Source organism: Aquarana catesbeiana, linkage group LG06, assembly GCF_042186555.1.
Source record: "Aquarana catesbeiana isolate 2022-GZ linkage group LG06, ASM4218655v1, whole genome shotgun sequence".
In the NCBI taxonomy this organism is placed as follows: domain Eukaryota; kingdom Metazoa; phylum Chordata; class Amphibia; order Anura; family Ranidae; genus Aquarana; species Aquarana catesbeiana.
In genome coordinates, this window is record NC_133329.1 from 64917474 (window position 1) to 64944322 (window position 26849).

Below are 26849 nucleotides of genomic sequence, written 5' to 3' on the forward strand. Positions count from 1 at the left end.
GCAACCCCGAACCAAAATTTAAAAAAAAAAATGATGTGGGAGTCCCCCTAAATTCCATACAAGGCCCTTCAGGTCTGGTATGGATATTAAGGGGAACCCCAGCCAAAATTAAAAAAAAAAATTGACGTGGGGTTCCCCCTAAATTCCATACCAGACCCTTCAGGTCTGGTATGGATTTTAAGGGGAACCCCGCGCCAAAAAAAAAAAAAAAAATGGCGTGGGGTCCCCCCAAAAATCCATACCAGACCCTTATCCGAGCACGCAACCTGGCAGGCCGCAGGAAAAGAGGGGGGGACGAGAGTGCGGCCCCCCCCCTCCTGAACCGTACCAGGCCACATGCCCTCAACATTGGGAGGGTGCTTTGGGGTAGCCCCCCAAAACACCTTGTCCCCATGTTGATGAAGACAAGGGCCTCATCCCCACAACCCTGGCCGGTGGTTGTGGGGGTCTGCGGGCGGGGGGCTTATCGGAATCTGGAAGCTCCCTTTAACAAGGGGACCCCCAGATCCCGGCCCCCCCCCTGTGTGAAATGGTAAGGGGGTACTTACCCCTACCATTTCACTAAAAAACTGTCAAAAATGTTAAAAATGACAAGAGACAGTTTTTGACAATTCCTTTATTTAAAATGCTTCTTCTTTCTTCCTTCATCTTCTTCTGGTTCTTCTGGCTCTTTTGGTTCTTCCTCCGGCGTTCTCGTCCAGCATCTCCTCCGCTGCGTCTTCTATCTTCTTCTCCTTGGGCCGCTCCGCACCCATGGCATGGGGGGGGAGGCTCCCGCTCTTCTCTTCATCTTCTTCTCTTCTTCATCTTCTTCTTCATCTTCTTCTTCTCTTCTTCCTTCTTCTCTTCTTCATTTCTTCTCTGGGCCGCTCCGCAGCCATGCTGGCATGGTGGGAGGCTCCCGCTGTGTGACGGCGTCTCTTCGTCTGACGGTTCTTAAATAACGGGGGGCGGGGCCACCCGGTGACCCCGCCCCCTCTGACGCACGGGACATGACGGGACTTCCCTGTGGCATTCCCCGTGACGTCACAGGGAAGTCCCGTCAAGTCACCGTGCGTCAGAGGGGGGCGGGGTCACCGGATGGCCCCGCCCCCCGTTATTTAAGAACCGTCAGACGAAGAGACGCCGTCACACAGCGGGAGCCTCCCACCATGCCAGCATGGCTGCGGAGCAGCCCGGAGAAGAAATGAAGAAGAGAAGAAGGAAGAAGAGATGAAGAAGAAGAAGAAGATGAAGAAGATGAAGAGAAGAGCGGGAGCCTCCCCCCTCATGCCATGGGTGCGGAGCGGCCCGAGGAGAAGAAGATAGAAGACGCAGCAGAGGAGATGCTGGACGAGAACGCCGGAGGAAGAACCAGAAGGGCCAGAAGAACCAGAAGATGAAGGAAGATAGAAGAAAGAAGAAGTATATAAATAAAGGAATTGTCAAAAACTGTCTCTTGTCATTTTTAACATTTTTGACAGTTTTTTAGTGAAATGGTAGGGGTAAGTACCCCCTTACCATTTCACACAGGGGGGGGCCGGGATCTGGGGGTCCCCTTGTTAAAGGGGGCTTCCAGATTCCGATAAGCCCCCCGCCCGCAGACCCCCACAACCACCGGCCAGGGTTGTGGGGATGAGGCCCTTGTCTTCATCAACATGGGGACAAGGTGTTTTGGGGGGCTACCCCAAAGCACCCTCCCAATGTTGAGGGCATGTGGCCTGGTACGGTTCAGGAGGGGGGGGGCCGCACTCTCGTCCCCCCCTCTTTTCCTGCGGCCTGCCAGGTTGCGTGCTCGGATAAGGGTCTGGTATGGATTTTTGGGGGGACCCCACGCCGTTTTTTTTTTTTTTTTTTTGGCGCTGGGTTCCCCTTAAAATCCATACCAGACCTGAAGGGTCTGGTATGTAATTTAGGGGGAACCCCACGTCAATTTTTTTTTAAAATTTTGGCTGGGGTTCCCCTTAATATCCATACCAGACCTGAAGGGCCTTGTATGGAATTTAGGGGGACCCCCACATCATTTTTTTTTTTTTTTTTTTGGTTCGGGGTTGCCCTGTGGGGAATTCCCATGCCGTTTTTATCAATGAACTTCTATGTGTATTGTCGGCAATGCAATAGCCGCGGGTAGTTTTAAATGTGTTTTTTTCTTCAAAATGTCATTTTGCTGTCAGACTGTTCTAAACACGGGAAACATGCGCCCCTTTACAGGCATACTATAGACACCCCCCAGGTACGAAATTTAAAGGGATATTACACTTTTATTGTTTGACTTTAAGCATTAATAAAATCACTGCTCCTGAAAAAACGTCCGTTTTTAAAACTTTTTTTTGCATTGATCCATGTCCCCTGGGGCAGGAGCCAGGTCCCCAAACACTTTTTATGACAATAACTTGCATATAAGCCTTTAAAATGAGCACTTTTGATTTCTCCCATAGACTTTTAAAGGGTGTTCCGCGGCATTCGAATTTGCCGCGAACACCCCAAATTGTTCGCTGTTCGGCGAACTTGCGAACAGCCAATGTTCGAGTAGAACATGAGTTCGACTCGAACTCGAAGCTCATCCCTACATATGATTATGAATTTGAATTGTTTATTGATGAAATTATGTATGTTTATATTAGTATTTATTAGGTTCATCTTCAAATTTAGCACGTATGCACCTTTTAAATGGTTGTTTAAAGTGCACCTTTTTCTTGTAGACATTATGTGGTAGACTGTATATCTCCCACTTAGAGTAAATTAACCTCTCCTAGATAATCCTTCAGCCCAGGCTTATAAAATAGTAGAGTAGCCCAACCCACAGTACACACCCAGAGGTTGGGTTTCCCTTAAAGAGATACTAACCCCAGCTTACATGTTGACAAACCACCCACAAAAAGTAGGCTGCATCCATAAAGCAAAATGATCAAATTTGGGATTCCTATAGAACCATATTGCTGATGAATGCTTTTATTTCTTTCATCTTTTAATTCATTAAATATTGTAATTTAACATTTCTGTATTCATGATTTTTTTCAGCCCTTCTGCACAATGAAGCCGCCTTGGTGGTTTCCGCTCCATCATCACACAGAGCCCAGCTGGGAGAGAACTTTGTACTGCCATGCTCTTTCAAAGTGGATGACCAATCAATAAACCTTCAGTTCCTCGCCATTTTGTGGCTTTTCCAGGGCAATGAGGTTTTGAGGATTGACAACAAGGGGACAGTGTCCCAGCCCAGAATGTTTATCAATCAACAGGACATCACCAAAGGAAATGCTAATATGGAAATCAGAAATGTCACCATCTCTGACATAGGAAAATATAGATGTATGGTAATCTACAGTCCACAGAAGGAATTCAAGGATATAGACCTCAATGTTTATGGCAAGTATAATACACAAACATGTATAACTAAGTATGAAAATGTATTGAATCTACAAGTAGGTTGCTCAACTGCGCAATAGATTGCCATCCAGCTGTCATCATATACATAAAATATATGCTGCTTGTTAATTTGTGTGCTAGTGACATAGAGCTACATGGACTCGCTTTTATATAGAGAAAAGATGTCCAATGCTACAGTACCACAGGGTGTTCACCACACAGAACATCACTGCAGATAAAGGATATCAAATGGGTGAAAATAACCCAAAAGCATTGAAAAGAAACTGAACTGTGGAAGCTGGTCCCAATAAAGGCAAGCGGAGGGCAAAGGACTAGTCACCAGTATAGCCTGTGGTCTCTCTGTAGCTGATCTTTTCTCCAATACTGACCATACCTTGTGTCCCTGTGTGGAGTAATGACTTGCTGACTGTGGGGTAATGATGATGAAACAGCAGGAAAGGTGGAGGAAGCACGGATCCACATAATTAAAGAAGCAGAAGCAGAGAGATCCTGGCACTGTAGCTCCTCAGGTACAGCTTCCCCTCCAGGAAGGAGAACAGTGAGCAGCACAGTAGTAAAAGCACAGTATCCCAGTTCAAATCTGATGAGACTAGCAGTGAAAAGCAGCAGTGTCTTACATGATTTACATGATCTCACACTGCAGATATAGAACTATGAAACATAAGGCAGAGGAGTGTCTAGCCTCAGTAAGTGCACTGCTATGTTTTAGGGAGAAATAAAACATAACTCTGGGCAAAAAAAAACTTCCATTTAAAGGGTGAGTTCACCTTTCTCAAAAAAACTGCCTATGGTGATAAAGTTGCAGATTTGACTAAAATTGAATAATGCCCTTGCTATAGGTGTAGGCCATTTACATACATCATGAAAGCTGACTGGAAAACTCCCAGGACGTTGGTAAGACTGGCCCAGCTGCTACTGTTCACCTCCACCATCACATAAGTGAGCTCTTTCTCTGATTAAAAGACCCCATTCAGAGCTAAAATTCAGAGAGTAGCGGTTAATGATTCCTACTCTGGGTGGTCTACGGTTAGGTTTGTGTACCCCAAGGTTCAGTGTTGGAACCCTTACTATTAATAAATGATATAGAGTTTGAGAGTTTGAGTTCTGTGTTTGCAGATGACACCAAGCTATGTAGTGGAATAACATAGTTACATAGTTAATAAGGTTGAAAAAGACACAAGTCCATCTAGTTCATCCTTACAGGATGTCTTCAATTTACAAGCCGACCTCAATGCACTGTTTAATTGGGCGACTATGTGGCAAATGAGGTTTAATGTTGATAAATTTAAAGTTATGCACTTGAGGGGCTAAGAATATGCTTGCATCATACATACTAGGGGGAGTACAACTGGGGGAGTCAATGGTGGAGAGGGATCTTGGTGTTCTGGAAAATCATAGACTTAATAATAGCATGCAATGCAAAGCTGCAGTTTCTAAAGTAAGCAAAATACTTTCAAGAGAGAGGGAGGTAGAGAGAGACATAACTGAGCCCCTGTACAAATCATTAGTAAGACTTCATCTTAAATATGCAGTTCCGTTTTGGGCACTAGTTCTTCTTTACATGCAGACACATGCAGCTGGGCCCCACCCACATACAGGGTCTTCAGGGCAAGATGCTTTACTCTCCATCCAAAGTCACAGGTTGTTCACATGCACGGATGCAGTTCCTAGATCTTGGTCACAGTTCACATTAATTTCTTAAAGTGATTGTAAGGGTTCGTTTTTTTTTTTCTTTTTTAAATAACAAACATATCATACTTACCTCCACTGTGCAGCTCCTTTTGCACAGAGTGGCCCCGAACCTTGTCTTCTGGGGTCCCCCTTGCGGCTCTCGCGGCTCCTCCCCACATCAAATAACCCCATAGGAGAAGCGCTCTCCCGAGGGAGTTACCTTGCAGGCAGGCTCCGAGTCCAGCATTCGACGTCCATAGCTGCCGAATGTATGACTCGGCCCCGCCCCCTGGCGCCCGCGTAATTGGATTTGATTGACAGCAGCGGGAGCCAATGGCTGCGCTGCTATCAATCTATCCAATCAAGAGCCGAGAACCCCTGGGCAGAGAGACAGCGTTCCCTGCCGTGTCAAGTTCCAGGGCTCAGGTAAGTAAAACTGGGGGGCCGGTCACTTCCAGGTGTTTTTTTACCTTCATGCATAGGATGCATTAACCGCTTGCCGACCGGCTCACACCGATATACGTCGGCAGAAGGGCACGTATAGGCAGATTAATGTACCTATACGTTGCCCTTTAAGAAGTGGCTTGCGGGTGCGCATGCCGCGAGCTCCGTGAGTGCGATCGTCTCACGGAGAGGAAGAACGGGAAATGCTGATGTAAACAAGCATTTCCCCATTCTGCCTAGTGACAGGAGACTGATCACAGCTCCCTGTAATCGGGAGCGGTGATCAGTGATGTGTCACACATAGCCACGCCCCCCACAGTTAGAATCACTCCCTAGGACACACTTAACCCCTTCACTGCCCGCTAGTGGTTAACCCCTTCACTGCCAGTCACATTTACACAGTAATCAATGCATTTTTAATCGCACTGATCACTGTAAATGTGAATGGTCCAAAAATAGCGCCAAAAGTGTCCGATCTGTCCGCCATAATGTCGCAGTCACGATAAAAATCGCTGATCGCTGCCATTACTAGTAAAATAAAAATATTAATAAAAATGCCAAAAAACTATCCCCTATTTTGTAGAAGCTATAACTTTTGCGCGAACCAATCAATAAACGCTTATTGCAATTTTTTTTTACCAAAAATATGTAGAAGAATAAGTATCGGCCTAAACTGAGGAAAAAAAATTTTTTTTATATACTTTTTGGGGATATTTATTATAGCAAAAAGTAAAAAATAATACCTTTTTTTCAAAACTGTCGCTATTTTTTTGTTTATAGCGCAAAAATTAAAAACCGCAGAGGTGATCAAATACCATCAAAAGAAAGCTCTATTTGTGGGGAAAAAAGGACGTCAATTTTGTTTGGGAGCCACGTTGCATGACTGCGCAATTGTCAGTTAAAATGACGCAGTGCCGAATCGCAAAAAGTGCTCTGGTCTTTTGCCACCCAAATGGCCTGGGGCTGAAGTGGTTAAGGTGAAAAAACACGAAGGTTTACATCCCCTTTAATGCTCAAAGTACATATTATTTAAGTCTATGATTTCCGTGGTCCTTAGGCAGTAGTGTATTTAGGTTTTGTGCTGCCCTAGGCCTGACTAAACTCATGCACCCCTAATTTAAATATGACCACCCTTTCCTGTCAAGGCCACACCCCTTGCTGTTCAAGACCCGCCCTGAAATTTTCGAGTGGGGATACTAGTTCTGAGGGCCTGGGGGGGGGGGGGCAATGGATTCCCTTAATTTGCAAAGATTTCCTCTTGCTTCCTGTTTGGCTATGGGGCAGGAAGTGAAGGGAAATCTCTAGAATGGGACAGGGATGGTAAAAATAAACTGACAGGGGCTCCCTTACTCTTTCCAAAATTAAAAAAAAGTGTACTTTAAGCACAAATTTCTGATAATTTTATGGAAAGGACTAAGAAGATATAACCATGCCAATGGTGCAGCAGAAAACATATAGCACAGTGAGGAAGGTTTGTGGTCCAGGATGATAGGACGGTCAAATTTAGAAGTGGCGCCCCCCGCCCCCCCCCCCCAGTTTCAGAATGCAGCCGCCCGCATACCGGAAGCAGTGAGGCCGCTTTATGGGGGCGCTAGACTAATTTGCCTCTCAGTCCAGTCTGCCCCATAGAACTGGTGCTACACTAGCAGTGTAGCGCAAGCTGGTCGGGAATCTTTCCGTGCTGCCCCCCTACAAAGTGCTGCCCTAGGCCTGGGCCTTGTTGGCCTAGGCCAGGATACAGCATTGTCCTTAGGTGCAGTTAAAAACAAACATTACTGATCCCATAAATACATTTTCTTCCTAAATGCAAATAGAAAATGCATCTACCATGTGCACCTCCTTTATAGTCTCTCTTCAACTGTCACAGGGACCCTTGTCAGGTCCTTGAATTCTTTGTTAAATCCTCCTGTCTGGATAAAGTTGATCACCATTTGCTGTCACAGCAACCTGCATATTAGATGTTTTGTGCATTTTGTATGTTCCCCTCTTTTCCCATCCTGTTTTGTTATTAGTTAGTACAGTCCTTATTTATACGCTCCCAACTTACCACGCTATTAAGTCTGTTTCATTTTCTACCTATTCAGAGTCAGGCTTAGCATGTCTCTTTTTTTTTAAAAACTTCACTACACTTGGTGAGGTGGACACTGCCTGTGGATCATGTCAAGTTAGCAAGATGTCATATTCACATAGACTACAGCAGGTCTTAGAAGGTATGGCTTTTGCATATAGGCAACATTTTAAACAAATACTGTAACTCTCCTGGTTGTGGTCATCTGCATTCCTCCTTGTTGTAGTTCAGTTAATCCAGTTTGAGTACTGTGTCCAGTTCTGGAGACCCTACATATAAAAGATATTGATAAGATAAAGTGAATCCAAAGATGGACACCAAAACTGGTGCAAAGTCTGAGATATAACATTCTGTATCAGAGGAGACTGGTGAAACTTAAGTACAGCCATGAGGAAAGAAGGGAAAGGGGGAACATGGTCGAAACCTTAAACCCCTTTGTGCCTAAGGCTAGGTTTCCACTAGTGCGACTTGTCATGCGATTTGGGACTGAAAAGTCGCATGACAAGTTGTACCCCCTGATTTCCAATGAGTACCGTTCATATCTGTGCGACTTCAAGTCGCAGCGACTTCAAAGTAGTCCCTGCACTACTTTGGTCCCACTTTGACGCGACTTGAAGTCAATAGACCTCAAGAATACACAGGCATTGCTTCAAGTCAAGTAATAGTGGAAACATAGCCTAAGGGTAAAACAAATGTTAATGACCAAGCAAAATTTTGCAACTTTGACATGTGTTAGTAAAACTATACATATCATCACAACTTCTTTGTGCATCCAGGTGGATTATATCACTTTTTTTCAGGACAAATTGGGCTTTCATTTGGTGGTAAATGGTAATATAGATATCTCCTGATATTTTAACTATTTAAAAAAAAAATCCTGCCCCAAAAAAATACTGACCTTGACCCTTGACCCCAACCTTTACCCAAACACTAATGGCCCGTACACGTGATCCGAATATCGTATGAAGACTGTCATCCGAGGAAGAATCGTACGATTTTCGGATCGTGTGTATACTGCTTTCGACAGCCAATCACGACCGTTAATCCAATATTATTCGATCGGACATGCACGAAAATTTTCCTTGTAGGATTCCAGATGGTACGATTTTCCTTTAGTCAGTATAGTTGTCATCTGAAAATACATTACAAATACATTACAACACATGACATCACTTCTGATTTTTTTTTTTTTTTGTCGTACGGGAATTTTCGTGACTTTATCTACCTATTCAATTTCTACTTGCGACTATTAAGCGAAAACGGTCGTACGATCTGTTGTACGATATTCGGATCGAGTGTACGAGACATAACCCTGGCACTGACCTAGATCAAACCTTGAGCTAAGTATTTATCTGTCTTTATTTAATTTATTATTATTTTGATTTTTTGTATTATTATTATTATTATTATTTTATTTTATTTTTTTTACATGCAGTTCTTTTTTTTTCTCTTTGCAAGGAGTGAGATATGATGTATCTCTCTGCTCCATTCAGAGAGAGTAAACATGGGGGTGGGCTTCACAGTGACTAATCACTATAGCCAATCAGATGCTATAACGGCGATCAGGTGACCTGGAATCAGAAGTTCCGGTTAGTATGGGGCCCGGGGCTCTCGCTGAGACCCCCAGTCTCTGTACTGGTGAGCTCCGAGCACAAAGACAGATACGCAAATATGCGTCCCCACGGAAAAGAGCCCAGTCCAGTGGGGCCGCATATTTGCATAGCTCCCAGCTGTCCCTGATTTCGAGGGACTGTCCCTAATTTGGAGCAATGTCCCTCTGTCCCTCTTTCCTCCTCATGGGTCCCTCATTTTGGTCTGATCTATATAGATGTATATAAAATGCACTTTTTATCCATCACAAAGTGTTTCCCAGCGCTAAACCTTTCATCTGATTTCTAAATTGCTGCATTTTTAGATTCCAAAAGCCAATATAAAAGAATAAAAGTGGTAAAAAAAGGAATTGTGGGTTTAACCAATCTTGTTTTTTGTACAATTCTACTTTAAGGGGGTGTGCCCTATGCCTGCATACTTTTGCTGATAGGTGTTCCTTATTCCCATCCCAAAAAGTTGAGAGGTATGTATTTGCATATGCTCTATGCCAAGGGGTTAAATACATGAAGGGTACAAATAAAGTTCAGGAGGGGCAGGATTTTCAATATTGAGCTAAGATCAGGAATCTAGCAGGAGGGAACTTCAAGAGCAAAACTGAAACATTATTTTACCAAAAAAGTATTTTTAACTAGAGGTAACAGGTCGGTTAACATTAGTGTATTCAAACATGATTGGGATGAAATAAATGTTAAAAAAAATAATAATAATTAAGAAAAAACAAAACAAAAGATTTCAATCAATCAATCTCTATGTCTCTATGTTGCTCTTCTTGGGAGTGCTTATTCTCCCGAGTGGGCCAATTAGCTGCAGTAAATCAGGTGCCCTGGTACTTTTAAAATAAATGATTAAATGAATGGTCATTGGTTCAGTAATTAACAGAAGATTATTATATTTCAGCAACTCCATCGGTCACGATTGAGAAGGTGGAGAAGGAGGACAAGACCAGCTTTGCACTGTGCTCAGTGATGGGATTCTACCCCAGAGAGATCTCAGTGGAACTTCTAATGGATCGCACGATCATGGAGGACTCAGTACTGTCTGATCACACAAATGCTGATGGCACTTACTCTGTTAACAGAACATGGACAATACCAACTGATGTGTCACCAAAAATTTTGTCCTGTTCAGTCCGACATGAAACCCTCTCACCTTCTGTACAAAAAGACCTTCAGCTGGCCTATCAAGGTAAGGCCCTCAACTTATTCTGCACTTCAAGCCACGGTTAACAAAATTGCAAACGGAAATATAATATATTTTATAAAGGACATGTATACTGATTTTTATAATGGCAGTGTTTACCTTAAAATAGATTTTTATATGACCCACCTTTTTGCATTCTTGCTGTTCTGAATTTTTAATAATTATTAGAACTGTGAATTAACCACTAGAGGGGCTTTGTAGGTTCATGCAATTTCTGCCTCCCAGCTTAAAGTGGAGTTCCGCCGAAAAAAAAAAAAAATTTTAAGTCAGCTGCTGCACTTTTTGTAGCTGCTGAATTTAATAATCGGACACTCACCTGTCCCACGGTCCACGATGTGGGCACCCGAAGCCCTGCCCCTCTCCCCCTCCTCTCTGTGGCACCAGCATTCTTACTGTGGGCGCCCGGCTGTGGCTTCACAGCCGGGCACGCACTGTGCATGCGCGAGCCGTGCCGTGTGCTGTGAATGGCCGGGCATTCTTCTGAGACCTGTGACATGTCCCAGAAGACTGCAGGTAGGGAGGGGGGGAGGTGATCTTCCTTCTGGCCCCACGGAGCCCCATAGTTTGGAGACCCCCGTTTTAGAGGTTGCTAGGGGTTCCTTGAGCAATAAGTAAATTCTGCTTCTCAGATGAGTAAACAATATCATCAATAATCTTTTTAGCTATCTGTAAGGGGGAGAGATCTTCCCAAAGACCACAAATGTAATGCCGCGTACACACGGTCGGACTTTTCGTCTACAAAAGTCAGACGGACGCCGACGGACTAAAGCTGGCTGACAATCCGATCGTGTGTGGGCTTCCCCGGACTTTCAGCGGACTTTTCCAGCCTCAAATCTGACGGACTTTAGATTTGAAACATGCTTCAAATCTTTACGTCGTAACTACGCCGGACCCAGAAATCCGCTCGTCTGTATGCTAGTCCGACGGACAAAAAACCACGCTAGGGCAGCTATTGGCTACTGGCTATCAACTTCCTTATTTTAGTCCGGTGTACGTCATCACGTACAAATCCGTCGGACTTTTGTGTGATCGTATGTAGGCAAGTCCGTTCGTAAGAAAGTCTGCCGCAAGTCCGCCGCCAGTCCGACAAAAGTCCGTCGAAAGTCTGTCGGACAGGCTGTCGGACTTTTGTAGACGAAAAGTCCGACCGTGTGTACGCCCCATAAGGAGCATTCTTCTAAGTGACCATTAAACTAATGCACTGTGAACTTTTGATATAGTAATTATTACCAAGGGTTCCCTGAGCCTCAAAAGTCATTTAAATGGTTGCTCCATGTTAAATAGGTTGAGAAAGACTGTTCAAATACAGTATCTGATTATATGATATATGTTTAATAAGTTTGTGCAGGCAGGGAATTATATGTTCACTCAGTAGGCAAATGAAGGGTTCATTTACACCATAGGACCTTTGTTAACCTGCATTGATAGAATTTTTATTACTTCGATGGTCAAAGTCAGGTCAATGAACCTAAAGCACGGCCTTGAAGAACTTTTGTCAATCCCCTGCAATAGAATCATTAGTGTGAACAATTCCTATTAAAAACAATGTCCTTTTCTTTAGTCCATGCACTTCGACTGGGCTATATACACTATATTACCAAAAGTATTGGGACACCTGCCTTTTCACATGAACTTTAATGGCATCCCAGTCTTAGTCCGTATAGTTCAATATTGAGTTGGCCCACCCTTTGCAGCTATAACATCTTCAACTCTTCTGGGAAGGCTATCCACAGGGTTTAGGAGGGTGTCTATGGGAATGTTTGACCATTCTTCCAGAAGCGCATTTGTGAGGTCAGGCACTGATGTTGAATGAGAAGGCCTGGCTTGCAGTCTCTGCTCTAATTCATCCCAAAGGTGTTCTGTTGGGTTGAGGTCAGGACTTTGTGCAGGCCAGTCGAGTTTCTCCACCCTAAACTTGATCATCCATGTCTTTATGGACCTTGCTTTGTGCACTGATCCAAATCATTTGGTGGAGGGGGGATTATGGTGTGGGGTTGTTTTTCGTGGGTTGAGCTTGGCCCCCTAGTTCCAGTGAAGGGAACTCTTAAGGCATCAGCATACCAAGACATTTTGGACAATTTCATGCTCCCAACTTTGTGGGAACAGTTTGGGGATGACCCCTTCCTGTTACAACATGACTGCACACCAGTGCACAAAGCAAGGTCCATAAAGACATGGATGAGCAAGTTTGGTAATATAGTGTACATTAGCAAAATGCCTAACAATGTATTTATCCACTGTGAAAAACACTCATTGGGTGTCATCAACACTTACCATGTGTGCCCTGCACTGGGTCATTGGACATTTGAAAAATTCTGTTCTACTTAGAAACGGCTCACTAAGGGGTCATTGTGCGAATGTGACAACAAGCATTCACACAATCAGGGAGAAAATTTCTGTGTTTGCGACCTTCCCTGCCTGTGTAGCTTTGCAAGCATCATCTCTCAATTTTGCGATGCTGTAATTTTCATTTCACTTGACTTACTTCATGATGGACCAAAGTTTTGAGGATATAGGATTATATGGTATTTATATAAGCTTTGCAATTTAATAATCTCTCACTATTTTCAGGGCGAAATAATGACAACGAAAGCAATGTAGGAGCAATTGTGGGATGTATTATTGGAGTGCTAATTCTACTGGCACTGATTGGTGCTGTGTATTATTATAAGAGGAATGCAGGTGAGTGGTACCATGATTACTTTGTGTTTTAATGTAAATGATTGCTTTAGATAGACTGCGCTTCTTTAGTCTTCTTCAGCCTCAGATGTACTCGCTGCGCATTATAAATTATACACTATGAAATGCACACTAGTGTCTATGGCACCTCTTAGTTACAGTATCAAAAGGTTAAAGCTAAACTTTAAACAGTTTGTTCAGACCAAGCTGGCCCAAATTAACTATTTCCTTTACTAATAGATGTTGGGAGCACAAGGAACACAGTTCATTCATTGTAAGTACTGTTCCTGGGGCTGAATTAAAAAAAAAAAAAACTAAACTTATCACTTTAGAGCTTATTTCCAGTTTCATTCTTGGAGGAGACACAAAAAACCCTCTCTCCTGTATTAAAAAAAGTGCCAACACAGGCTGTGTCTCATGCCCCGTACACACGGTCGGACTTTGTTCGGACATTCCGACAACAAAATCCTAGGATTTTTTCCGACGGATGTTGGCTCAAACTTGTCTTGCATACACACGGTCACACAAAGTTGTCGGAAAATCCGATCGTTCTGAACGCGGTGACGTAAAACACGTACGTCGGGACTATAAACGGGGCAGTGGCCAATAGCTTTCATCTCTTTATTTATTCTGAGCATGTGTGGCACTTTGTGCGTCGGATTTGTGTACACACGATCGGAATTTCCGAAAACGGATTTTGTTGTCGGAAAATTTTATCTCCTGCTCTCCAACTTTGTGTGTCGGAAAATCTGATGGAAAATGTCCGATGGAGCCCACACACGGTCGGAATTTCCGACAACACGCTCCGATCGGACATTTTCCATCGGAAAATCCGACCGTGTGTACGGGGCATTAGAATAAGAGGGGGGTGAATCCTCCATCAATCTACATGTAATATCCCACCCCCATTTTGTTTAGCTGGTTAGTGGGGATGGAGGAGGAGGGAGAAGGAGGGAGGAGGAGGGAGTGGGCTGTCATTTAACCACTATGTATACACCCACATGTGTGGCTCTACAGTCACAGGGGCTGCTCAAATATGATAGGGAGGAAATGCTCAGCATAGAAACTTAGAGAGAACTGTGCATGTGCAAAGTTGCCACCACAGCTGCAAAATCCCTAGCTGAATTGGGGACATGAACAGAAGAGGGAGATAGAGAGCAGCAGGAGCAACCAGGTTTTTTTTTACAGAATACAGAAAAGGAATCTCATAGTGACTGAGTGAGTATGGATAGCATGTAATACAACATTTATTGATAGTTTTTTATGATGTGGGTTTAGTGACACTTTAAGTGTACATAGCCACATTACATTAGTCAGGTTGAAAAAGACACAAGTCCATCTAGTTCAACCATAAAAATACATAAATAATATCATACAATCCAATATACACAATCCTATACACACAGATGATCCAGAGGGAGGTGAAAACCCCAGCAGAGCATGCTCCAATTTGCTACAGCAGGGGAAAAATTTCCTTCCTGATCCCAGAGAGGCAATCGGATTTTCCCTGGATCAACTTTACCTATAAATGCCAGTACCCGGTTATATTATGCACATTTAGGGAATAACACAGGCCTTTCTTAAAGCAATCTACTGAGCTGACCAGAACCACCTCTGGAGGGAGTCTATTTCACATTTCACAGCTCTTACTGTGAAGAAATAATACACAGCAACCTTTCCGTATTTGGGATGAAATCTCTTTTCCTCTTGACGTAAAGAGTGCCCCCTTGTCCTCTGTGATGACCTCAAAGTGAATAACTCAACACCAAGTTCACTATATGGACCCCTTATATATTTATACATGGTGATCAATATTCCCCTTAATCTCCTTTTCTCAAGAGAGAATACATTCAATTCCTCTAATATTTCCTCATAGCTGAGCTCCTCCATGCATCTTATCAGTTTTGTTGCCCTTCTCTGCACTTTCTCCAGTTCCCCGATATCCTTTTGAGAACTGGTGCCCAAAACTGAACTTCATATTCCAGATGAGGTCTTACTAATGATTTGTACAGATGATAGCTCACTCTCTCTGGAGTCCATACCCCTCCTAATAGAAGAAAGGCTAGCTTTGGAAACTGCAGCTTGGCATTGCATGTTATTAGATCTACCAAAACCCCCAGATCCTTCTCCACTATGGATCCCCCCCAGTAGTACTCCCCCTAGTATGTATGATGCATGCATATTCTTAGCCCCCAAGTGCAGAACTTTACATTTATCAATATTAAACCTCATCTGCCACATAGTCGCCCAATTAGACAGTTTTTAGGACTACAGAACGAAATGGAAAAAAAAACAAAAACAGTGCAGGAATATAATGATGGTTACTTTTTGGATTTACAGTGTACATACAATTCATTTTTTTACACAAAATATAATTCAACTGGCCATATGTGCAAATGAAATCACATGTAATTGGTTTAGCACATGTACAGTACAACATATATTAAAAGCAAGTAAAACATGGCTTTAGCATCAGTGTCAAATGCTGAAAATGTTGATTTATTAAACATACTTTGCCATAAGCATCTATAGGCTCTAGGCTTTTCATTCTATGCATGAAGGTAAAAAACCTTTTGTGTGCAGCAGCACCCCCAGCATCCTAATACTTACCTTAGCCCCATCTCAACTTAGCGATGTGCACAACAGTCTCAGCTCTCCGGGGTCTCTCCCTCCTCATTGGCTGAGACAGCAGCAGTAGCTATTGGCTCCCACTACTGTCAATCCCAGCCAGTGAGCCAATGAGGAGAGAGCAGGTGCAGGACCGAGCTGCTTTCCATGTGTGAATGAATACACAGAGCATTGGCTCAGGAGCGAGCCTGCTCGGGGCCCCCATAGCAAGCTGTTTGCTGTGGGGGCAGGAGGGAGGGGCCTGGAGTGCCGGTGGGGGAACTGAAAAGAAGAGGATCGGGGCTGCTCTGTGCAAAACCATTACACAGAGCAGGTAAGTATGACATGTTTTTTATTATTTTTAAAACTGCCTTTAATATCACTTTAAAAAGTGTTCAGTATATTCATTGAGAAGGCTCTAATCCAGCCTTTCTCAACCATTGTTCCATGAAACTCTAGGGTTCTTCTAGAGCAGGGATCTCCAAACTACAGCCCTCCAGCTGTTGCAGAACTACACATCCCACGAGGCATTGTAAAACGCTGACATTGACAGACATGACTAGGCATGATGGGAATTGTAATTTCTGAACAACTGCAGGGCCATAGTTTGGAGACCCCTGTTTAAGAAGGTTGCTAGGGGTTCTTTGAGCAATTAGTAAATTCTGCTTCTCAGATGAGTAAACAATATCAACAATCCCGTATATACTCAAGTATAAGCCGAGTTTTTCAGCACATTTTTTGTGCTGAAAATGCCCCCACTCGGCTTATACTCGAGTCAAGCACTTTTCTGCAGCAGAGAATGACATTTTCCAAACCGACTTTGGGGCCCCGTATCTCAGGGCCACTTGGTGCTGGGAACCCCATTTTTAGATATGTTGTAGTGCTAGTTCCACTGGCTTTGCACACCTTTGGGTCCAGAGACCCCAAATTTTGGCTGCAGCTAGGGGACATCTAGGATCCCTTAACTACCGAGTTTGAAGTTCGGGGGACCTATGTCTGCAAATGGACACAGTGAGGCATGCAAATGGGCACAGTGAGGCTGCAAATGGGCATTGTTGACCCTCTTTTCCACTTACAGTAGCTGCACATTTCTCACCCTAGGCTTATACTCGAGTCAATAAGTTTTCCCAGTTTTTTGTGGTAAAATTAGGTGCCTCGGCTTATATTCGGGTCGGCTTATACTCGAGTATATATGGTAATCTTTTTAGATATCTGTAAGGGGGAGGGATCTTCCCAAAGACCACAAATGTAAGGAGCATTCTTCCCAATGACCATCAAACTAATGAACTGTTAACTTTTGATATAGTAATTATTACCAAGGGTTCCCTGAGCCTCAAAAGTTATTTAAATGGTTGCTCCATGTTAAATAGTTTGATAGAGGCTGTTCTAGCCATTTTAAAACATATCTGATTATATGATATATGTTTAAAAGGTTCATATTTGCAGCTCATGAGGTTATCCAAGCTCCTTCACTTCTACCAATGGACCACATTGTTTTGGGCAAAGAGTTCTATTTTATGCAAGCCACAAACCCACTATTTGAAGAAAGGGTTTTCATTGATTTTTCACTTATATGTAAAAACCCTTCCAAGATAATATTACAAGTCCAAATCCCATGTCAACTGTAATATGTCAGCTGTAGTAATGTTCTGTGCACTTTGCAAAGGGTGTATATTTAAATTCCTTACACAAATATTACATTTCAAACAGGTTCTCAGAAGTTTTCAATGGGTGACATTGAGAGTCCTGTGTGGATTGATGGTGCGAAGACCACGCTGTCCTGCAAAGCTTCAAACTGTACTGGGGATGCCCAAGTGACCTGGGTTATTCTGAGTAAGGATGGCTCAAGACTTGAGGTCTCTGAGAATCCATCCACAGATAAGGAGGAGGAAGAACCTTTAATGTCCAGGGAGTACGAAGTAACAAGGAACATTGTCAATAAGAAGAAAGGAAAACTTAAGGATGTAACCACAAAGCTGACCTTCATTCCTTCTATATCCAGACATCTGGGGACCACTGTGACCTGCAAGGTTTTGGATAATAAAGAAACAATGGAGAAAACCTATGATCCTAAGTCCATTTTAGGTAAATAATGCAACATTTCATCGTAATGTGAACATTTATAGCACAGCTAACCTACGTTATAAGATACATCATTGCTCTCAGGCTTGTCATAGTTTCTCTAGTCTCCAGAACTTTCCATATTCTTCATCTTCTAATCTGTGGAGGCAGAATCCTTAGTTATTAGGCTATATAGATGAGAACAGTCTGTACTACTCTTAAACAAACAATCAGATTCAAATCTGAACTTAAAAAAATTAAGGCAAAACAGTTTAGGATAGAGTGTGTGTGCGTGGGTTCAGCATGGTGCAGCTACAATAACACAGTCTAAGGGCGATGGAAGAACTTATATTGAAATAATGCAATGCTGGTCCACAAACAACCCGTTGGGAAGTCAGCCCAACCAGGAACACTCACAGGTCCACCTGTGTGTAGAGAGCAGATTTCAGCCAAACTGACAGCGCCTGTTAGGAGGGGCAGAATGCAGCCTGGTCATCTCATGCTCAAGTAGGAAGATATCCAGAGAAGTTGTAAGTTCTTCAGTTTCCCTCCTCTTCAGGAACCTTTCCCTGCCGCTAGTTCTATCCCTACCAGGTGGGGTACCTGTCCCTAGAAACAATAAAAGAAGGGCGCACCGACCTAGTGCATTACCAAAATAATGATTTTATTTCAAAATCTAAAAGGTATTCTACTTACAAATGCATGAGAAGAATAGGCATATAAAAGGATCCAGACAAGACTACCTCCAGGTCCACAGTACTCAGCTAGAGGTATGGAAAGCCCTCGTAGTGTCCAAAGGCTTACGTGTTTCGAGGGTCAAACCCTCTTCTTCAGAGCCAAACAAAGTATGTACGGTTTTACACTGACCTTGATATCTTAATGAGCCAAGAACTCAGGGGTACAACCCCCTCCCACTTCTTAAGAGGGGAGTGATCAGGGCTGGGAAACAGATCACGTGAGCGATCATGAACACCACAATAACTGGCTGATAGAATATAACAGAGTAAAACAGAACAAAATAGGATATAAAATAAAAGAACAAAATAGAATGGAATAGAATAGAATAGAAAGGAATAGAATAGAATAAAAAAATTATAGAATTAAATAGAAAGATTATAACCACCTTCTGAAATTCAAATATAAGAGAAAAGAATAGAATAAAGAAAACAATAGAATAGAAATAATATAACCATTTTCCAAAATTCAAATAGAATCAATTCGAATTTGAATAGAATAGAAAAAAATAGAATAGAAAATAACACAATATTATAGAAAAAACTGAATAGAATAGAATGAATATAACCATCTTCCTATTCTAATCTATATTATTTTCTATTTTATTCAAATTAGAATTGATTCTATTTGAATTTTGGGAAATGGTTATATTGTTTCAATTCTATTCCATTCTATTTTTAAAATTATATTCTTTTTCTATTTGTTTATTCTACTCTTTTATTTTATATTATTTTTTTTTCTATTCTATTCTTTTCTATTCAAATTTATTCTATTCGAAATTTGAATTTTTTAAGATGGTTATATTCTTTCTATTATACTCTATTCTATTATGTTGTTTTTTTCTATACTCTTCTGTTATTTTCTATTCTATTTTAATCTATTATTTTCCATTCTATTCAAATTCTTATTGATCCTTTTTGAATTTTGGGAAATGGTTATATTCTTTCTATCCTATTCTATTGGTTTTTTAATTATATTATTTTCTATTAAATGATAATCTATTCTATTCTATTCTTTTTTTCTATTCTATTTTTTTCTTATGTATTCGTATTCAAATTTATTCTATTTGAAATTCGAATTTCAGAAGATGGTTATGTTCTTTCTATGTTATTCTATTCTATTTGTTTCTATTCTATTCTAGTCTATTCTGTTTTATTTTATTTTCTATTCTGTTTTGTTCTGTTTTACTCTATTATATTCTATTCTTTTATTTTCTGTTATATTCTTTTCTATAATTTATTTTTCTATTCTATTTTATTCTCTTTGGAAATTGGAAAACTAATCAAATTCCAAAATTTTTCGAATTTGAAAACTATTTGAATTCGAAAATGTTTCGAATTCGAATTTGAAAACGATTTGAATTCGAAAAGTATTCAAAAATGATTCTAAACCGATTCAAATTTTGGCAGAATTTTTTTTTTTCGTTATTTAGAATTTGTTAAAATTCAGAAATTCAGATACATCTTAATTTCCCCCCCAAAAAAATGTGTCCGAATTTCAATATAGAACGAAACGAACCGCACATGTCTTCTTCATACCTTTACCGCAGATCACTGCCATAGTCTCTCAAGAAGTTTGATCTCTCCATTGCCTCCTTTGCCTTCTGATGACACAATCATATCACCATTCTAACAGTCTCTCTTTCTCTATAAAGTAATATAGGAATAATGTTCAGTTACTGACCTGTTAATTAATATTGTATTCATTCTAGTATCTAGAATCTCTTAGGACAATCCAAATTGGCACTGTATCTCTCATCTGGAGTGCATGCCATACACCTATCCCCACTCTCAAAATGCAAAATGCGTTTCCAGGGTCTTGCCCTCTTCTTCAAATATTTAAAGAAGAGGTGACATCCACTAGGCATTTTGACAGCTGTCACCCTCGTGTGCAGCCTAGAATGCCGTTGCCAATATCCATACTTTGGGCTGGCTGTCTCCTTGTCATCCTCGGTCTCTGTTTGCTCAGTGATGCCTACAGCCTCACACTGATCACAGCTGCTTGGTCTCAGGTGTTCCCTATCCATGCTTTTTCCTTCTAACTTCAATGTATGTGTGCTGCTTATTTTAATAAAGTGTTTATAATTTGAAACTGACCTCAGCGCCCTGCTATTCATTTTGTTCTATGGTAGTATGGAGAGTAGTGTACAGATATCAGTAGTATGTAGGGCAGTGTACAGAGGTCAGTAGTATGTAGGGCAGTGTACAGATACCAGTAGTATATAGGGCAGTGTACAGGGGTCAGTAGTATGTAGAGCAGTGAACAGAGGTCAGTAGTATGTAAGGCAGTGTACAGAGGTCAGTAGTATGTAGGGCAGTGTACAGAGATCAGTAGTATGTAGGGCAGTGTACAGAGGTCAGTAGTATATAGAGCAGTGTACAGAGGTCAGTAGTATGTAGAGCAGTAAACAGAGGTCAGTAGTATGTAATGCAGTGTACAGAGATCAGTAGTATGTAGGGCAGTGTACAGAGGTCAGTAGTATGTAGGGCAGTGTACAGGGGTCAGTAGTATGTAGAGCAGTGAACAGAGGTCAGTAGTATGTAAGGCAGTGTACAGAGGTCAGTAGTATATAGAGCAGTGTACAGAGGTCAATAGTATGTAGAGCAGTTTACAGAGGTCAGTAGTATATATGGCAGTGTACAGAGGTCAGTAGTATATAGAGCAGTGTACAGAGGTCAGTAGAATGTAGGGCAGTGTACAGGGGTCAGTAGGATGTAGGGCAGTGTACAGAGGTCATTAGTATGTAGGGCAGTGTACAGAGGTCAGTAGTATGAAGGGCAGTGTACAGAGGTCAGTAGGATGTAGGGCAGTGTACAGATATCAGTAGTATGTAGGGCAGTGTACAGAGGTCAGTAGTAGGTAGGGCAGTGTACAGATATCAGTAGTATGTAGGGCAGTGTACAGAGGTCAGTAGTATGTAGAGCAGTGTACAGAGGTCAGTAGTATATAGAGCAGTGTACAGAGGTCAGTAGTATGTAGAGCAGTGTACAGAGGTCAATAGTATGTAGAGCAGTGTACAGAGGTCAGTAGTATGTAGAGCAGTGTACAGAGGTCAGTAGCATGTAGAGCAGTGTACAGAGGTCAGTAGCATGTAGGGCAGTGTACAGAGGTCAGTAGCATGTAGGGCAGTGTACAGAGGTCAGTAGCATGTAGGGCAGTGTACAGAGGTCAGTAGCATGTAGGGCAATGTACAGAGGTCAGTAGCATGTAGGGCGGTGTACAGAGGTCGGTAGTAGGTAGGGCGGATTACAGAGGTCAGTAGGAGGTAGGGCAGCGTTCAGAGGTCGGTAGGATGTAGGGCGGCGGACAGTATGAATGTATGTATGGTGGGAGTCAGGAGGGCATGGTACAGGGAGATCAGGAGAGCAAGGTATAGAGGGTCAGGGGGGAAGGTACTGGAGGGAGGGGGTCAGGAGAGTATGGTACTGGGAGATATGGAGGGCACAGTATAGGGGGATCAGGAGGTCTTGGGTCTTAAGAGGGCATTGCACTGGGGGGACAGGAGTGTATGATATTGGGGGGATCAGGAGGGCTGGGAAGTCAGGTGGGTATGTTACTGGGGGAACAGAAGGACTGGGGTGTCAGGAGGGCATGGCATTGGTGGGGTCAGGAGGGCTGGGGTGTCCGGAGGGTATGGTATTGGTGGGGTCAGGAGGGATGGGGGGACAAGAGGGTATGGTATTGGTGGGGTCAGGAGGGCTGGGGTGTCAGGAAGGTATGGTATTGGGGAGGTATCAGGAGGGCTGGGGTGTCAGGATGATATGGTATTGGGGGGCATCAGGAGTGCTGAGGTGTCTGGAGGGTATGGTATTGGGGGGTATCAGGAGGGCTGGGGTGTCAGGATGATACGGTATTGGGGGGATCAGGAGGGCTGGGGTGCCTGGAGGGTATGGTATTGGGGGGTCAGAAGGGCTGGGGTGTCAGGAGGATATGGTTTTGGGGGGGTCAGGAGGGCTGTGGTGTCAGGGGGGTATGTTATTGGGGGGAACAGGAGGGCTGGGGTGTCAGGAGGGTTTGGTATTGGGGGGGATCAGGAGGGCTGGGGTGGCAGGAGGGTATGGTATTGGGGGGGATAAGGAGGGCTGGGGTGTCAGTAGAGTATGGTATTGGGGGGGATCAGGAGAGCTGGGGTTTCAGGAGGGTATGGTATTGGGGGTTATCAGGTTGGCTGGGGTGTCAGGAGGGTATGATATTGGGGAGGATCAGGAGAGCTGGGGTTTCAGGAGAGTATGGTATTGGAGGTTATCAGGCGGGCTGGGGTGTCAGGGGGGTATAATATTGGGGGGATCAGGAGGGCTGGGGTTTCAGGGGGGTATGGTATTGGGGGGGATCAAGAGGGCTGGGGTGTCAGTAGAGTATGGTATTGGGGGGCATCAGGAGAGCTGGGGTTTCAGGAGAGTATGGTATTGGGGGTTATCAGGCGGGCTGGGATGTCAGAGGGGGTATGATATTGGGGGGGATCAGGAGGGCTGGGGTGTCTGGAGAGTATGGTATTGGGGTGTCAGTAGGGCTGGAGTGGCAGGAGGGCTGGAGTTTTAAGAAGTTTTATATGCAGAGAGGTGCAGGGAAGGTGCAGTGGCCCTGATCCCTGCCGCCTCTCTCAACTTCCCTTGGATCGCTTTCCCCGCCCCGCAGCCACATGTATGCAAGGGGCGGGGACTTCTTCTGCAGCCTGAAATTGGGTGAGCGTGTGCATGCGCCGCTCTAGAGCAAGGACCGAGTCAGTGGACTCGGCAACAGCGGGACGTCTTTGCGGTCTACCCGTCACCTGTGGGTGGTCGTCAGGTAGCCTGCGATCGACAGATTGCCGACCCCCGCCATAGAGGAACCTTGTTCCTCTTGACTTCCTCTCCAACGGCATTGCTGCTGTGGAAGAGTGTCACCTGCAGTGGAGAAAGTAGATTGCACCAGCCTACAAGTGCAGAAGCTTTAGATTCGTCAGGCTTTTATTGCTGTTTGTGTTACCGCTGGGGTAATTCACTAATGATGACCATTGTCAGTGGGGGAAAAAACTAAATTTTGAGTTGGAGATTAGAAGGAAAATATTAAATTGGGGGCACTTTTCGGAGTGACAACTGTCTTAGAGGGAACCTCCCCATGCTTGTCCATAGAACCTGAAGTGAAGGCAAATCTTCCAAATGAAAAAAAAGATGGCAAAAAAAATTAAAAATTACTGCTGTTTTAACCCATCCATATTCTATTTAAAATGGCAAAATTTTTTTGACTTTATATACATTTTAACTTCTCAGTTTCTGTGGATCAATAAAGACAATTCCTTGATAAATATATTTTCACCAGTTTCTAACTAAAATGGATTTTATGATATTATTTTAATTTTTTTTATTTTCCAGTCTATTCTTTTCTATTCTATTAAAATTCAAATTTATTCTATTCGAAATCCGAATTTTGGAAAACGGTTATATTGTTATATTCTTTCTATAATATTCTATTCTTTTCTATTGTTTATTCTATTCTTTTCTATTCTATTCTTTTATTTTATATTCTATTCTTTTTTATTCTATTCAAATTCGAATGTATTCTATTCGAAATTTGAATTTCAGAAGATGTTTATAATCTTTCTATTTTATTCTATTCCTTTATTTTCTATTGTGTTATTTTATTGTGTTCTTTTATTTTCATCTCCATTACTCTATTCTTTTATTTTTTTTATCCTGTCCCTTTTTTCTATTCTATTTTTTTTTTCTATTCTTTTATTTTGTATTTTCTTCTGTTTTACTCTAGTATATTCTTTTATTTTCTATTCTATTCTGTTATATTATTTTCTATTCTATTCCTTTATTTTCTATTCTATTTTATTCTCTTAGGAAATTTGAATTTGATTTGAAAACCATTCAAATTCATTTAGAAAACTATTAGAATTTTCCTAGATTGTAAGCTCTAACGGGCAGGGCTCTCTGATTCCTCCTGTATTGAATTGCATTGTAACTGTACTGTCTGCCCTCATGTTGTAAAGCGCTGCACAAACTGTTGGTGCTATATAAATCCTGTATAATAATAATAATTTGAATTTCGTCCAAAATTTTGATTCGTTATTTTGGATTCGTTTAAATTCAAATTCTTTACTATTGTAATTCGGAGATTCGGATACATCCGAATTTCCGAAAAACAAAAAACAAGAACGAACCGCACATGTCTACTTCGGATTTTTTTTGGACGAATACTGTACTGGTTATACAAAAATCATACGTTCTAGCATCATACGACAAAAATTTTTGTGTTGGTCCCTTCGGATAATTTTGCATGAACTGTCATGATCGGCTCTTGAAAGCTGTGTACTAATGATCAGATTATCATACAATCGCTTCAAAAACTGTATTTTTTGGTCCGATTTTCTGATCAAGTGTACTAGGCATTAGTATTTACTAGTTCACTAGATATTGATCACCTTAAAAATTGGTTCTCCTGGGCAGTAATCTTCCCTACACCATGTCCTGGGGACGTTACAAGTGTTGCTTCTTTTTGTCATCTTGAGTTGAACTAAACTCATTACTTTGTTCTACAGCCAAACCCAAGTTCAATGAGCCGGTAAAGTCAACACTTTCTCCCCAGGGAGAAGTAGAGCTGTCAGCTACGTTGCAAAGTTTTTATCCAGAAAAGATGGAGATCAGCTGGACCTCTAAAAGTGCAAAATCTCAAGAAAAGATCCAATCCAAGGAAAATATGAGCAATAATGGCAACAAATTTAATCTGGAGAGTAAATGTACAGTGCCTGGGGAGTTATTCAAAGATCCCAAATTTAAAGTCATGGTGACATGGAAACATGAATCTATGGAGGGCCCAGAATTCCGGGAACTGTCTGTAAGAGGTAAGGAATTAGGACAAGGAATATCAGAGCTACCACCTTCTTATTACCGTATAGCCACAAGTTTCATGTGATGCTTTCCTGTTAACTGCTTTGGAGAAGAATTCCAGGTATGGTATATTTTTAGTAACACTGGTCCAGTTTGGACTAATGTAACTACAAGGTGTATATGACATACCTGGCCAATGACCCTGAAAGCTGATAACCACTGTAGTACACTTCAGTGATCTTCACTTGCTCCCGGGTCCCATGCCATGCGACTGCCCCGCTGCACCGTGAACACAGGAAGTCAGCCAATCAGCACAGGCGCCATTCAGAAAATGCAATGCAAAGTGTTTTCTGAGGTGGAAGGCCGGGCTGGTAATGTCAAGCACTCCACCTCATCCAATCAGAGAATACTTTTCTTACATTCAGAAAATGCAAAGTATTCTTTGAAAGACACCAGTGTTGAGCAGCCGACCTCCAGCGTTTAGAATGTATCAGGCCGGCTGCTCATCACGGGACACAGAAAGTAGTGGAGCATCAGTGGAGTAATGCCCTGTACACACGGTCGGACTTTGTTCGGACATTCCGACAACAAAATCCATGGATTTTTTCCGACGGATGTTGGCTCAAACTTGTCTTGCATACACACGGTCACACAAAGTTGTTGGAAAATCCGATCGTTCTAAACGCGGTGACGTAAAACACGTACGTCGGGACTATAAACAGGGCAGTGGCCAATAGCTTTCTTCCCTTTATTTATTCTGAGCATGCGTGGCACTTTGTCCGTCGGATTTGTGTACACAGGATCGGAATTTGCGACAACGGATTTTGTTGTCAGAAAATTTTATATCCTGCTCTCAAACTTTGTGGGTCGGAAAATCCGATGGAAAATGTGTGATGGAGCCCACACACGGTCGGAATTTCCGACAACAAGGTCCTATCACATATTTTCCGTCAGAAAATCCGACCGTGTGTACGGGGCATAACAGTGTCTATACAAAGATTTCCAGATTCCAGGGGCATCAACCATGTATGGTATAAACAAAGCAAGAAGAATGTAACAAATAATTCTGCGCTGCCTAAAAAATAGCAGCTAACACAGAAAATTAGATAAGTGCAATAAGAATGGGTACCAAAAATGTAGCGCTTAAATGTGAAGCAAGGGTAGGACTCCACTGCCAATACCAAGCATGGAATTATTTTTTAACAGTTTTTTTTAGAGGCATTTTTGTTGATCATATTTCTGTATTAGTATCGGAAGTTAGGAAAACTATTTAGAGCCCCTGTCACTATGTCTATTCAAGGACAACTGACAGTGTCTGTGAAAAGTTCTAAAAGTAAGGAAGTGCCTAATAAATGTACGTCTAAAATATAATAAATGTCATTAAAGTGATACTAAAGGATCCTTTTTTTATTTTTTTTAAATAACAAACATATCATACTTACCTCCACTGTACAGCTCGTTTTGCACAGTGTGGCCCCAAACCTGCTCTTCTGGGGTTCCCCAACGGCTCTCGCGGCTCCTCCCCACCTTGGAGAAGTACTCTCCCGAGGGGGTTTCCTTGCGGGCGCGCTCCCGAGTCCAGCATTCGGCGTCCA

The 26849-nt window shown here is 42.4% G+C and overlaps 1 protein-coding gene across 4 annotated transcripts in view; it reads left to right on the forward strand.

Moving 5' to 3' along the window:
• Positions 1 to 26849, forward strand: part of LOC141148562 (uncharacterized) — a 168022-nt gene that overhangs the window by 40130 nt on the left and 101043 nt on the right. For all 4 annotated transcript variants that reach the window (XM_073636115.1, XM_073636117.1, XM_073636118.1 and 1 more), the window contains exons 2-6: positions 3001 to 3345; positions 10058 to 10345; positions 12932 to 13042; positions 17357 to 17731; positions 24966 to 25268. In XM_073636115.1, the coding sequence (XP_073492216.1) occupies positions 3001 to 3345; positions 10058 to 10345; positions 12932 to 13042; positions 17357 to 17731; positions 24966 to 25268 (1422 nt within the window). The remainder of the gene's footprint in view (positions 1 to 3000; positions 3346 to 10057; positions 10346 to 12931; positions 13043 to 17356; positions 17732 to 24965; positions 25269 to 26849) is intronic.